Source organism: Barbus barbus (genome assembly GCF_936440315.1).
Source record: "Barbus barbus genome assembly, chromosome: 2".
Classification (NCBI taxonomy): Eukaryota; Metazoa; Chordata; class Actinopteri; order Cypriniformes; family Cyprinidae; genus Barbus; species Barbus barbus.
The window spans coordinates 33,998,795-34,011,742 of record NC_136730.1 but is presented as its reverse complement, the minus strand read 5'-3'; the positions used below and the strand labels follow the sequence as shown (position 1 = coordinate 34,011,742).

The 12,948-nt window shown below is 36.0% G+C and overlaps 1 protein-coding gene across 1 annotated transcript in view; it reads right to left on the bottom strand.

The window, feature by feature from the left end:
* LOC306879244 (semaphorin-4F-like) overlaps nt 1-12,948 on the bottom strand; it is a 65,442-nt gene that overhangs the window by 3,141 nt on the left and 49,353 nt on the right. The window contains exons 2-13 of the mRNA XM_079432028.1: nt 8,903-9,048; nt 5,828-5,887; nt 3,828-3,926; nt 3,438-3,549; nt 2,763-2,882; nt 2,491-2,645; nt 2,042-2,223; nt 1,753-1,894; nt 1,056-1,278; nt 849-958; nt 516-658; nt 358-413 (exon numbers count right to left, since the gene is read on the bottom strand). Coding sequence (XP_079288154.1) covers nt 358-413; nt 516-658; nt 849-958; nt 1,056-1,278; nt 1,753-1,894; nt 2,042-2,223; nt 2,491-2,645; nt 2,763-2,882; nt 3,438-3,549; nt 3,828-3,926; nt 5,828-5,887; nt 8,903-9,048 — 1,548 coding nt within the window. The remainder of the gene's footprint in view (nt 1-357; nt 414-515; nt 659-848; nt 959-1,055; nt 1,279-1,752; nt 1,895-2,041; nt 2,224-2,490; nt 2,646-2,762; nt 2,883-3,437; nt 3,550-3,827; nt 3,927-5,827; nt 5,888-8,902; nt 9,049-12,948) is intronic.

Genomic DNA, 12,948 nt, shown 5'->3' with positions numbered 1-12,948 from the left:
AAATATGTATTTTGTATTCATTTAATAGCAAATCATTGTCTACCCAATACTTAGGGTAGATTTAATTATAAAAACATTTTTAATTCAATTAAAAATTGATGTGTACATTTTTCAATTAATATCTTTTTATAAAGAACATCCACATAATGATATAAAACAAAATATTCTTGTGAATAAAAAGATAAACAAATACACAAACTCTGTTTTTTTTTTGGTTTTGGTTTTGCTCAGCTAATTCAATTGAAAGTGTATTTACTATCAAATTATTTCTAGTTCATTTATAAATGAGTGACTGTGGTGATCGACAGCATCCCACAGGTATGGAATATAGATATTAGGTACCACTGTCAGACTTACCTTCACCTTTGTTGCATTGCCTGACCAAATCATCTGCTTCTACCACTTCACCAGGCCTGAAACATAAATGTAATTGTGTGACGACAATGAACAAAGGAAGACTCGATCTGTGTGTTCTGATATGCTTTTGTGTGAATGAGTGTTTGTGTGTAACATACTTCAAAACACAATCTCTCTCATTATGCCTCCATATGCAGCCAAGACTTTGGGCACGTGCACACACCTCACAGGTAGAGTACAGAGAACAACCCACTATGGGTAACTTCACCAGAGAGAGAGGAGTGCCCACCAGAGCCTCATCCTATACAGCAGAGAGACAGAGAGGATCAGTTAATTCATTCTCTGGTCCCTAAATATTAGTAACATGATTTAGGAGGGAGGTAAAATTTTTGAATTCAGTTTGAGCATACAGTATAGTTTTATAATAATAATAATAATAATAATAATAAAATAAACCACATTAAAAAAAACATAAAAACTTATGTCATTACTTTGTATAGCAATATGTTATTCACTGGCTCCTGTGCAGAAAACAGAGGTACTTCTTCAATAAGTGTTGCATTCGGACCAACTACAGCGATTTTGTGCAGCTCTCCATGATCTATCAACACATGCACATGTATATAAAACACACGATTAAATGACTATTGATGATTATTAAATAATTGTTTTGTAATTTTCTGTTTAATCTCTCTTACCTGTTCCAAGGTGCAAAACAGTGATCATGTGTTGCTTCAGGCCACTGGAGGCCATTGTTAAGGTAACGGCAAGTTTCGTGTATGTGATGCCATTTCTGATCATCAGGGGTGCTGCCACCACACTGTTCTCCATAAGCGGGTGATCACGCACGAATGTCAGCACTTTATCAGGCAGCTTCAGGGAGGACTCAAAGCCCTGCTCAATCAGAGCACTATTCAGACACTGAGAGTTATGAAAGAAGAAAGGAAATAGATCATAACAGATAATTAGTGAAACATGAGGCTAACAACTAAGTTCATGGGTTGGTTTCCCAGCAAAAACATATACTAATACTACTGTATATAACTACTGTATATATTTTGATTGGGCAAATGTTTTTTTTTTTCAACACAAACACTTGGTTGAGCCTGTTGGGTCATTTTGTGGGTTATTTTTTAGTGTTGGGTAGTTTTTGACTAGTGCCCCGAATTAAGTGAGGGGGGAAGTGGTCATCTGATGTACTCATGTACATCATGTACCTTAAGTGACATGTGATCCAAAAATGACATCGTCATTGGTGACGTGAGTACCTATGACTACAATAGTATTGCTCTGTTAGTGTCTGTATGTACTGTGAATAAAATAACAGATGAACTACACCTATTGTATGATATTAATTATATGGTACGGTAGGGTGTTGAGTGTGCAGTTGAATACCTGTCCTGGTCGGGGTGTTGGTATGGGCTCTGGGTTAATCCACGTCTCACAGGTCTTTTTCAGCTCTTTATAGGGTCCATTCATCACCTTAGTGATCTCCTCCAGACTGTACACACACACAGCTGACAGCTCCCCTCTTTCCCTACACATTACATATCAACACAACATGACAACAAACACAAAACAATAATCATGGAGAAACAAAAAGCAGAAGAAGAAATAAAAATCTAAAGAGATGAATCCAGCACAGAAGCTCAAATCAGGTCAGAGAAGAAACAGAACAAAGTACCACTGTGAGGTGAATATGCCATAGAAGTGTGTGCTGCTGGGGTCTCCAGGCTGGTGCTGTACAGTGAACACATCAGTCAGAACGTTAAATCGCTGTCCACTTGCTCGATCTTCACACACCAGCTGGGCCTTCAGAAACGTCGTCCACCGCCTCTGCAGAGTCTTCATACCACCTACATCAGACTAGAAAACAGAGAGAGAGAGAGAGAGAGATCAGATCAAATAGATCAGATATGATATAAATAAATGATGAAAAACAGACAGATGGTAAAGAATAGAAGAACTTTATGACTGAAGAAATCTGAACAACTGGAATAGTACAATTACATAACATATCAGCAGACAGCAGAACTACTGTACAACATCCCTCTGAGACTACAACCAAGCCAAACCATAAAGAAAAAAAACTAGAGAAACTAGACAAGAAAACAGAGCAGCTCTAGTTCCTACCTTGCAGACTCTGGCCACTCGGGGCACTTTGACCTTGGCATAAAGGTCATATTCTTTAGCTACTTCAGTGAAGAAAAAGTAAATTTTGTCATCTTCACCATTAGGATTGTTCTTCTCATCCTCTTGGATGAAGGCAGAACCGACAAACTCTGGATCTGAGTTCAGAAACAGAGAGGAGTCACAAAGAGTGTGGTTATAAACAATCTGGGAGTAAATTCACATGAAATGATGGCTTTAATTTGTAAACGTCTGTATCTGGATGAGCATCTTACCACTAAGCCAGTTGATTGATTGTTCAGTGCGGATGCGTTCCTGCTCGATGCCTGTTGCCCTGGAAATGTCATACATTGTGCCTAGAAAGTTACTTGTGGCAGCAGTGTAAAGGATCCCTCCTGAAAGAGAGAAAGAAATAAAAAAGACATTTTTGTTTTTAAACTTTTTACAAAGTCATTTCTTTGTTTTTAATGTGTTTTGTGTTAAAACATTTTAAGAGCCAAATGTCCCCATAAGAATGGCACCCTAAAATCACCTACACTGTAGAGGCCAGCCAATGGCCCCTAAGAAGAAAACATCTTAGGGTTATGTATATAACCAGGATCCCTGAGAAGGGGTTGAGATGCTGCATTATGGTGTTGATGCTATGGGAAAGCCTTTGCCATTCTTGATTGGCTACAGCAATCATAGCATGTCACTGGCAATCAGTATTAACGCCACTGAATGAAGACAGTAGTGAATCAGGCTATAGCCATGTTTATGGTACAGATGCATACCAAGTAACCAAGAGCTCTAGTGCTAAGAAGCACAAAAACATTCTGCAGCTAAATGCCCTTCAATACATACCTGATACATATCTTAGCATTTATAATAAGCTTTTACCATGTGCAAAAGCAATATATATAGCTACCGTACATCCTTATTTAGAAGCCAAGTAAGCATGTGTTTTATACCTGCCATGACTGCTGTGTAATGCTGGCTGGGCTCAAAGGGGCATTTCCCTTTCCCAGTTTCCATCTTCATGCTGCCATCTTCATGTTTCTCCAGAGAGAATGAAGAGATGTTCTAATTGGGGCAGAGAAGGCGGATAAATGTAATTTCTGTCTGTCTGTAAATATAAAGAAATGAGCAAAAAAAAACAAAAAAAAAAACAAGAAGAGTACACACTTATAGTCCATATACCACAGCAGGAAAACCGTCAATCAGTCTAAGGCTAATAGGCTTACTGAAATACTACGCATATAGGCTATAGCTGTCTTATTTTATGCATTTCTTTTTAATTGTCCTACTTAATAGTATGACCAGACTTGAGTCTGTGTAGTTGTGGAAACACACAGGCTTACAATAAATGCACACTGGGGATCAAAGGCAAAGGTCCCACAGGCATATATGCGTCCATCACCCAAAAACTCCAGCAGACGGACGTAGTTCTTGCAATCGTCCTGTGAGGGGCAGCAGAGTAAAGCAAGACATATTGTAAGACAAATAACATATACTAGTGTGTTATTACAGGAAAAAATTACATTTAAAATGTATTAAAATACACAGCAGTTCTTTTAAATTGTAATAATATTTCACAGTACTACTGTTTTACTGTATTGTACATCAAACAATTGTAGCCTTGGTGAAAGACACTTCTTTTAAAAACAAACAAAAAGCTCTTGCAGCTCTCTTTTTAATCATTTGAGTAATAGTGTAAAATTAAGAGTGCATAAGACTCTTCAACAATTAAAAATAACATTCTAGGCCGGATGTCACATATCTTAAGAGCACTGATGCTTTTCACAACTTATGTCAGGGGTGTCCAAATCCTGATCCTGTATGGCCAATGTCCAATTAAACACACTTGAAAGTAATCAAGGTCTTCAGGATTACTAGAATCTACCAGGTAAGTATGATGGGACACGTTGGAGATAAACTCTGCAGGACGTTGGCCCTCCAGAACCAGGACTGGACACACCTGACTTATGAGAATGTGTCACTTTGAAACCATTGCTGAGAAGAACAAGAGGGTTTCTGTATCAATAACAGTGATTGGTAACCTGAATTCACAGTATAAGGCAAACAAGAGGTTTTCAGTCACAAATGCATACTATCACATATGCCAGGCTCTAATTTTGATTAAAACAAGCTGGCGTTACTTGAAAAGTTTCAATTTCAGGACTAGACAGACCATTAAGTACATCAATAAAGATTCATGAGAGCCCAGCCCATATCGATTCAGAGTTTTCCATGTGTTTTAATCGAATGTGAATGTGTTGGAGGCAAAAAAAGTGTTCATTCAAACGACCAGTTGCATGGGTCTCCAGGGTCAATTAGCTCACTCCTTCAGATCTTTCTTTTTTGTTTCCTCTCCTCCATTCTAATCACGACATGCCTTTTGTTTGCCTAATCACACCCTTTCTGACCCTCCCCCATTGGGGCCTCAGCCCATTTGTCAATCACCCACAGGCCACACCCCCCATCAATGTAACAATGAATGCTAACCACAAATAAGTGAGTTCATTATCTCTCACACACATACTCGCCGCAAGTGAGAGAAGGACAGAGAATGACACGCACACAGGGAATGATACTAAAGAGTAAATATGCATGCATATATATATATATATATATATATATATATATACATATACACATATATATATATATATATATATATATATATATATATATATATATATACACATATATATATATATATACATATACATATACATATACATATACATATATATATACACATACATACACATATATATACATACACATACATACACATATATATACATATCTATATATATACACATATACATACATACATATACACATATATATATATATATATATATATACACATATACATATACATATACATATATATACATACATACATACATACATACATACATACATACATACATACATACATACATATATATATATATATATATATATATATATAAAAAGGTTTAAACATTAAATACATTTTAATTTAGAAAAACAGCATTACTCACTTTATTTTGGTAACCTTCCACTTTTGCTCACAGAATAAATTAATAATTGCTTTCCGTGAATAGTGCATTTCTACAGTGCTGAAAATATTTAACTTTGCAATGATGCTGCATCCACGCTGCTGAACGTCAGTGAAATTGTGACTACTGTCATATTGGTCCAGTGCTAATGGCACCCTTAAAAACATTTCTAAAACATAAACAAAGCAGGAAATTGGTGGATTTTGGAAGTAGGATCTTTACCAACCCTTTCACAAGGTTCATATCATTTGAGCTCTTTACATCCCCCCACATCAAAGACACACACACCATACACTATATGAGGTTACCTCGGTTTTCCCCTTAGCAACACAAGATTTCCTCTTTTCTTCTGGAACACTCCACTCAATCTACATAAATATTGAGAGAGAGGGAGAGGGAGGGAAGGAGGGAGAGAGAGAGAGAGAGAGAGAGAGAGAGAGAGAGAGAGAGAGAGAGAGAGAGAGAGAGAGAGAGATCAGTACTTCAGATTGTTTGCTGGTTAAAAAGAAACCATGTCAGCCATGATTACGTAAAACATAACACATTAAAATGTATATGCAGTGCCTGTAAATGTTATTTACTTATTTAGGTATCAAATATATTAATACATTCAGCCAAAATCTAAAAATAGAATTTGTGGTCATTTACACAACATTAATCATCAGATTTAATAGAAGAGATAGTTCTCACAAAATTGTAATTTCTCACAAAAACAAAAAAAATAATTTGAGTAAACCTGTTGTGATATAACTTTTGAATCTGTTGTGATATATCTTCATTTACTGAGTTTGAATACTCAGTAAATGAAAATTAAAATTTCAGGCTGTTCCTCAAACAAAACAATAACATGGCTTCAAATGAATATAGTATTAAATTAAATTATGAATTATTATAAATATATTTAAATAATACCTCTTATTTGAATTAAAATTCTAATACATGTAAACCAACATTTTTTTTTCAAATATTGTGTTTAGAAAATATAGTTCTCAAACTGTTTGAGAACCACTGTTATAAGGTTTCACATTAGTGAAATGTGGGTAAATGTTTGCAGTTAAAAGGGTACATTTTTCAAGTCTTCATTGTCAAGTGCACAATACACGTCTCACAAAGTAGTCACTTTCAAACAAAAAGGCCTTTTTTTTGGTCAACATGGCAAATTTGTGTGACCAGCTATAACCTGTAGCGTAATCTGTGTGCAGAAATCTTTCACACTCACAAAAAAATTCCAGATTACATGGAATCCTAATGTCTGGATGTCTGGACAATGGTAAATGTGACAGCACCTATAGACCAATTGCCATTTTTGGAGTTTGACAGATCCTGGTCACTGTGTGGCCATCAACATTCTGCCAAACAAGACACTGTCTGTCAAACTGTGTCTTTTCCTGCTCTTTGCACAAACCAAATATCACATAACTGATCAAATAAATAAACAGACATTAAAATACTGATGTAAGATTATAGAGACAATAGAGTGGTATGAGATACTTATCCTTAGCACAGTGTGGAGACTGGTTGTCAAATATACAGTTTATAAAAGACAAATAAAATAATTTTATCATCAAGCAGAATGCCGTGCCTGATCAATCAGAATCAAGTATTCCAGAAAGCCATGTAAAAAAAAAAAATTGTATACTGAGATTCTACATTTCCACATCTGCCATAGCACCCTATTAACAATCAAATAATTTCAAACCAAACCAATTTTATGTCCATTAATTATTTGTTTGGCAAATTACAATCCTTTAGGACGATACAATACCTGATCATCTTCTTTAGTGAATTATTCAGTTTTTACTTTACTGACTGGTTGTCTGTGCATTATTCTTTAGATTGGAATGAGGTTAAAATGTGTATATTGTCAATGAGCTAAAAAATATTTTACAGAGAAATTATAACCTCAAAAATGTAAAATACTTTGCCTTGGGACAGGACTGTACATATAAGCACAGGAAATGAGTTATGATATCAGTGCTATGATCTCACCACAGTAGCTCTCCTTAATCTTAATATCTAATATTACATGACATTTCACAGAGTAATTTTGCTTCCAGACAATGAACAGTGCAGATGGAGGTACTTTTCAAGCATGTCCTGGGCTCTGTGTGTACTTGAGGGTAAAGGGACGTGAAGCCACATTACAGTGTGTGATGAATTCTGACTGTGATGATAGGAGACAGTGAGATGTGGCTGCTGGGGGAAAGGGGAGGGACGTTGGGGAGGGTTAATTTGGTTAGAGAGCTGCAGTAGCAACCAGGGATGAGATCATCTAGTTTAGCTAAATGAAAAGCAGTGTATTGAATCCTGTTGGGCTGTCAGGATGACTGTATGGCATATGAGTGTGTTGATGTGCAGTTTGGATGTTGTTCTTTGGCACAAAGCATTTTATGTAATGATTTACCTGATTTAATCTTTCCACTTTAATTAAATCTTTTTCATTACGATAGTTAAACAAACACAACTGATCCTTCGCCCGGGAGGCTTGATTGACAGGCGATCGGACCAATAATAATCTGCCATTTTGTCTGACAAACAAACCAGACTGGAGAGTAGATTAACAATGATGGACTTGAACTTGAAAAATGTTGTGTATTGACGTCTTTTCGCATTTGAAACAAGGTACCTTTTGATGTTCATTCATGTTTATTTTGCTCTATAACTAGTAAAGTGTAAGAAATGACCGGTTCACGTGCCGCTTGAACTGAGGTGCTACAGCGATCTGTCACGACACACTGAGCCACAAAATTACATGTATTGTTTGTTTTCTTAATTTTTTTACAAATTTTGAAAGCTGTCTTGTCTGTCAGCATGTTGTTAGTGTCCTCTTTGCTCTGCAATGCATTTTTTCACTGTGTGAGAACATGATGTGTGGCGTGAAAGTGCAGCGGCTTGAAGAAAGTAACAACAGCAACTAAGGGTCTTTACAAAGTGTCAGTTGTCTCAATTAGCGTAAATGGTAACAATAGACAATAAGCTTAACTCAAGCTTGAACCCAACTTCTATGAATTTTGAAGCCTATAAATACAATCAGCAGAAGTAAAAAAAAACAAGCTATAAAGAAGCTATACAACAAACTACACAACAGTTGACTTCGATATCACCACCACTAAGCTTAAACCCATAAAAAATACAGCTTGAGGAAAAAAGCAAAGTGAAGAATCATTGAGATCGGGACAGTGAAACCGGAAATGCAAAAATGTTTAGGAATCATTCTCTAGATTAATAAATGCTATAATTCATTACTAGTTAATTGTTAGTTCATAATACCATTAAAGCATTAAATATGTTAACAAATGTAACCATAAAGTGTTACTACATAAATAAAGACAGAACTTTAGGAAAATTGGTAACATTCACTCCAAGAAAAAATGAGAGCTCACCATCTTCCTCTTCGATAGATTAGCAGTATCCACAGCGATGACTGCATCCCGTGCACCAAGGTAGAGCATCCCAGACACACGATCCAATAAGAAGGTGCTGAAGTTATTTACGCCACTAAAATCAGCGGAACCAAGCCTAGAAATGTCTGTGGAGAAAAAGAAAGAAGCATGGATTAAATCTCATTTATCGAAAGATTTATCCTAGCAATTTTCAATCAGTCATATATATTAAAAATAAAAACAGACAACTTTCTTCATTGTATTCATGCTCACACAGACCTTTGAAGCTATTTATACTAAAATAATGATATTTACTACACTCAATGCCAGGGGTTCTCAACTCTGGTCCTCGAGGTCCACTTTCCTGCAGAATTTACCTCCAACCTTGGTCAAACTCTCAGTGTTGGGGACAGTTACTTTTAAAAGTAATGCATTACAATATTGCGTTACTCCCTAAAAAAGTTACTAATTACGTTACTTAGTTACTTTTAATGGAAAGTAATGCATTACGTTACTTTTGCTTTACTTTTTAAATATGAGCAGTGCTTGATTGTTTTTAATACAAGAAGTTCTATTTATAGCAAATGTAAAAGCCATTTCACACCAAAAAGTGTAATGAATAAACCTCAGGCTGAAGGAAGAGTAAATTCACGTCTGTAAAGTAGAACACAGGAGAAGAAGGTTCAACACTCTTCAGCAATAAAAAAAAACAATGAAGCACAATTGTTAGTTAATCTAAAGTCATTTTTGCTTATTGGTCGAACTGGATCATCAAAAGTCAGCAGCAAAGACATTGGTTAATAAAATGGGATTAAATACATGTGTTATTTAACTTATTTAATTGTTGCAACTTTGTGTCGTATTCTGAGTTTGCATTTCGCCGTTTTAATTCATTTTGATGAATACTAAATCAGTTTTTTTTTGTGAGTGAGATGAATTAATGAGCATTCAAATTTAGTCTAAAATTATAGTAACATCATGTTCACACAACGCCTCTGTACTTCCGATTTGTCCCAACATGGGGACAGGAGACTTGTCAGTCAATAAATGGGAAAACAAAGTAACTGGCGTTACTTTTTTGAAAAAGTAACTCCGATATTTTCTTGTAAATTAAAAAGTAATGCGTTACTATACCAGTTACTTGAAAAAAAGGAATCGGATTACGTAACTAGAGTTACTTGTAATGCGTTACCTCCAACACTGCAAACTCACCTGGCAGTAACTTTCTCATAATCTTGAAGATCTTGATTAGCTTGTTCAGGTGTGTTTGATTAGGGTTGGAGCAAAACTCTGCAGGAAAGTGGACCTCGAGGGCCAGAGTTGAGAACCGCTGCCCTATACCCTAACCCTGACACAAGCCTGACATCAAATTGACTCAAACTACAGCAAAATATGATTCATTAATCTAGTGAAGACCACTTCAAATGTTGTTAAAAGTTGGTTTTACTATATCTGTGAAGATATTTTCTTACAAGAATAGCCAAACATTTACATACACACATTCTGAAAGTCTGTTTAGCATTGGTGAGGATTAGTAATTCTGTTCAGATATGTATATTAGCATGTGGGTTGAGGCTCTGAAATTTTAATGCTGTTTAAGATGTGCTATATCTGATGCCCATGGCGAATTTAATACAGCATCTGCACTACACTGCATTTAATCTGTTCCTCTTTATTTTAAATGTGAAACACTCATTTGCTCCATTACTGCAATAACAACCATTTCTGTGTATTTAAGAGATTAGAGAAATATATATAGAAACAGCGAGAGGAGGAGGATGGCAGATTTGAGAAGGACAGATCACACTCATCTTGTAGTGTGATATGAGTGTCAGAGTATCAGTAAGTGACACAAAGAAACATAAAATCTGATCTGTACGAGTTGTTCTCGATATGAAACTAACAAATGTTATGTACTAAGTGAATGCTAATTTCTAGAGCAGATCAGGGCTGCGTTTCCCAAAAGCACTGTGAGCCTAAGCTGATCGTAGCTCCATTGGTTTCAATGGGTCTATGATGTACTTAAGCTTACGATGCTATTTGGAAATGCAGCTCAGACTGTTAATAGCACGCGTCTCGTCTATTCAGTGTCTGAACTCATGGGACGACATTAAACAGAGATTCTCCTACTCTCAATCTTTGAGTCAATCATGCAAAATTCCCTCTTCTTTTATTTGCACACATACTCTTTTTAAGTTCAGGCCTGCATAGAAATGTTTGGGCAAAATAATATACCACACTAAAAACAATCCCTATTTATTAAGGCCTATTCGAACCAAGACAGCTTTTTGGTGCAACAAATTGCTGATAAGCATTTTATTTGAATGATGGCAGTTAACACATCTGTTCACAACAACAAGAACTTTCAAATGCTGTCTAAAGATAGGTGAAAAAAATCTGAACGGCTGTTTGAAAACAGTTGTTAGACTTTGCTGTGACAAGCAGATGAAAAGAAAATGGAAAATGTGTTTTATTGCAACATTTCGAGTACAGAATACACAATTAAAGGCAATTATGGCAAATATCAGTCAGAGCAATATCATAGCAATCTCTCTATATGCAAATATCATTACAGTGTTGTAATTGTGTACTGCTTTATTTCTGCTTCTCCATAATTGCCACCTACTGCAAAAGAGTGAAACTGCATTTTCTTCCAGCCATCTGCCATTTCATTTACATTGGTCTGAAAAGACACATATCACAGCGGATGATTATAACCATACTGGATTTTTGTGCCAAACATTTATTTTGATGTGAACAGGCCTTTAGGGGGTATGCCATGTCTAAAGGTGCGTTCACGCAGCACACCATTTTATAAGTATCGTAAATACGAAATACGAACTTGTCATTAGAGTGTCCTGGGTGGTTTTTATGCTGTCATATGGTTGGTTAGGTGTCCTGAGTGTTTGCTTAAGCATTGTTAGGTGGTTGCTTGCATTAGGCTTCTAATATTAATTTTTTTTCACCATCACACACACATACATGTTTGTATATGTGGTTTACAGGGACTCTCCATAGGTGGGTGCTTTTATACTGTACAATATGTTTTTTCTATCCCCTTAACCTAAACCTACCAATCACAGAAAACTCTGCATTTTTAGATTTTCAAAAAACAAAAAAAAAAGCAACACAATTTAGTATGTATTGTGTCCTAAACAATGTTCGCGTAGTAATATCTATGTCATTATACACATTTGTGTCCTCATAAAACAAATGCACACACACAGGTTACCATGTTTATGGGGACACTCCATAGATATTTTTTTTTTTACTTTACAAACTGTAAAACTGTATCCCCTACTCTATCCCTACTCTTAAACCTACTCCTCACACAAAACTTTCTGCTATTTTATATTTTTTTAAAACTTAATTCTGTATGCTTCATAAGTTGTTTTCCTGAAAAATGTTCCTACAAGGTCAAAAATGACTGATATTCCTATACTTGTGGGGACATTTGGTCCCCATAATGCAGGGAATACCAGGTACACACATTTACAATGAGCTTGCTAAGCGTGGATGAACATCCTTTAATACAGCAAGATAATAACCTCCCTTCTAAAGCTAATATCTGACAGCTGCCAAGCCAAATGTGTCACAATATAATACCTCACTAATACTCTGTAACACACAAGGATGTGTGATAGTGCATGGACACACACAGATCAGACCTAAGATCTTCAACAAACAACACCTAACAAACACACAGCACAAGTAGCCATTTTTATATGAAATGCAACTGTAAAACCCTTTGGACAGCAAAATATATTTGTAAGGCCCTCTGCAGACACAAAATGCAAAAAAGCTGTTATCCAATAAAGTCTGAAGAATGCCTCAGCAATTTTCTTTGCAGTCACAAACCTGCTTTTCAACATCAAAATCAGTTTTAGAGCTCAAGCTAACATACAAGCAGTTTACACTCCTCCTCCATCCAACTCTCTCTCAATCTGTGCATCACTATCTGCCAAAAACAAACCTCACCCTCTTCCATCATAGCTGTCATTCCCAATGAGTGACACAGAGATGTGAAACGTGAATGATGGAGGCAG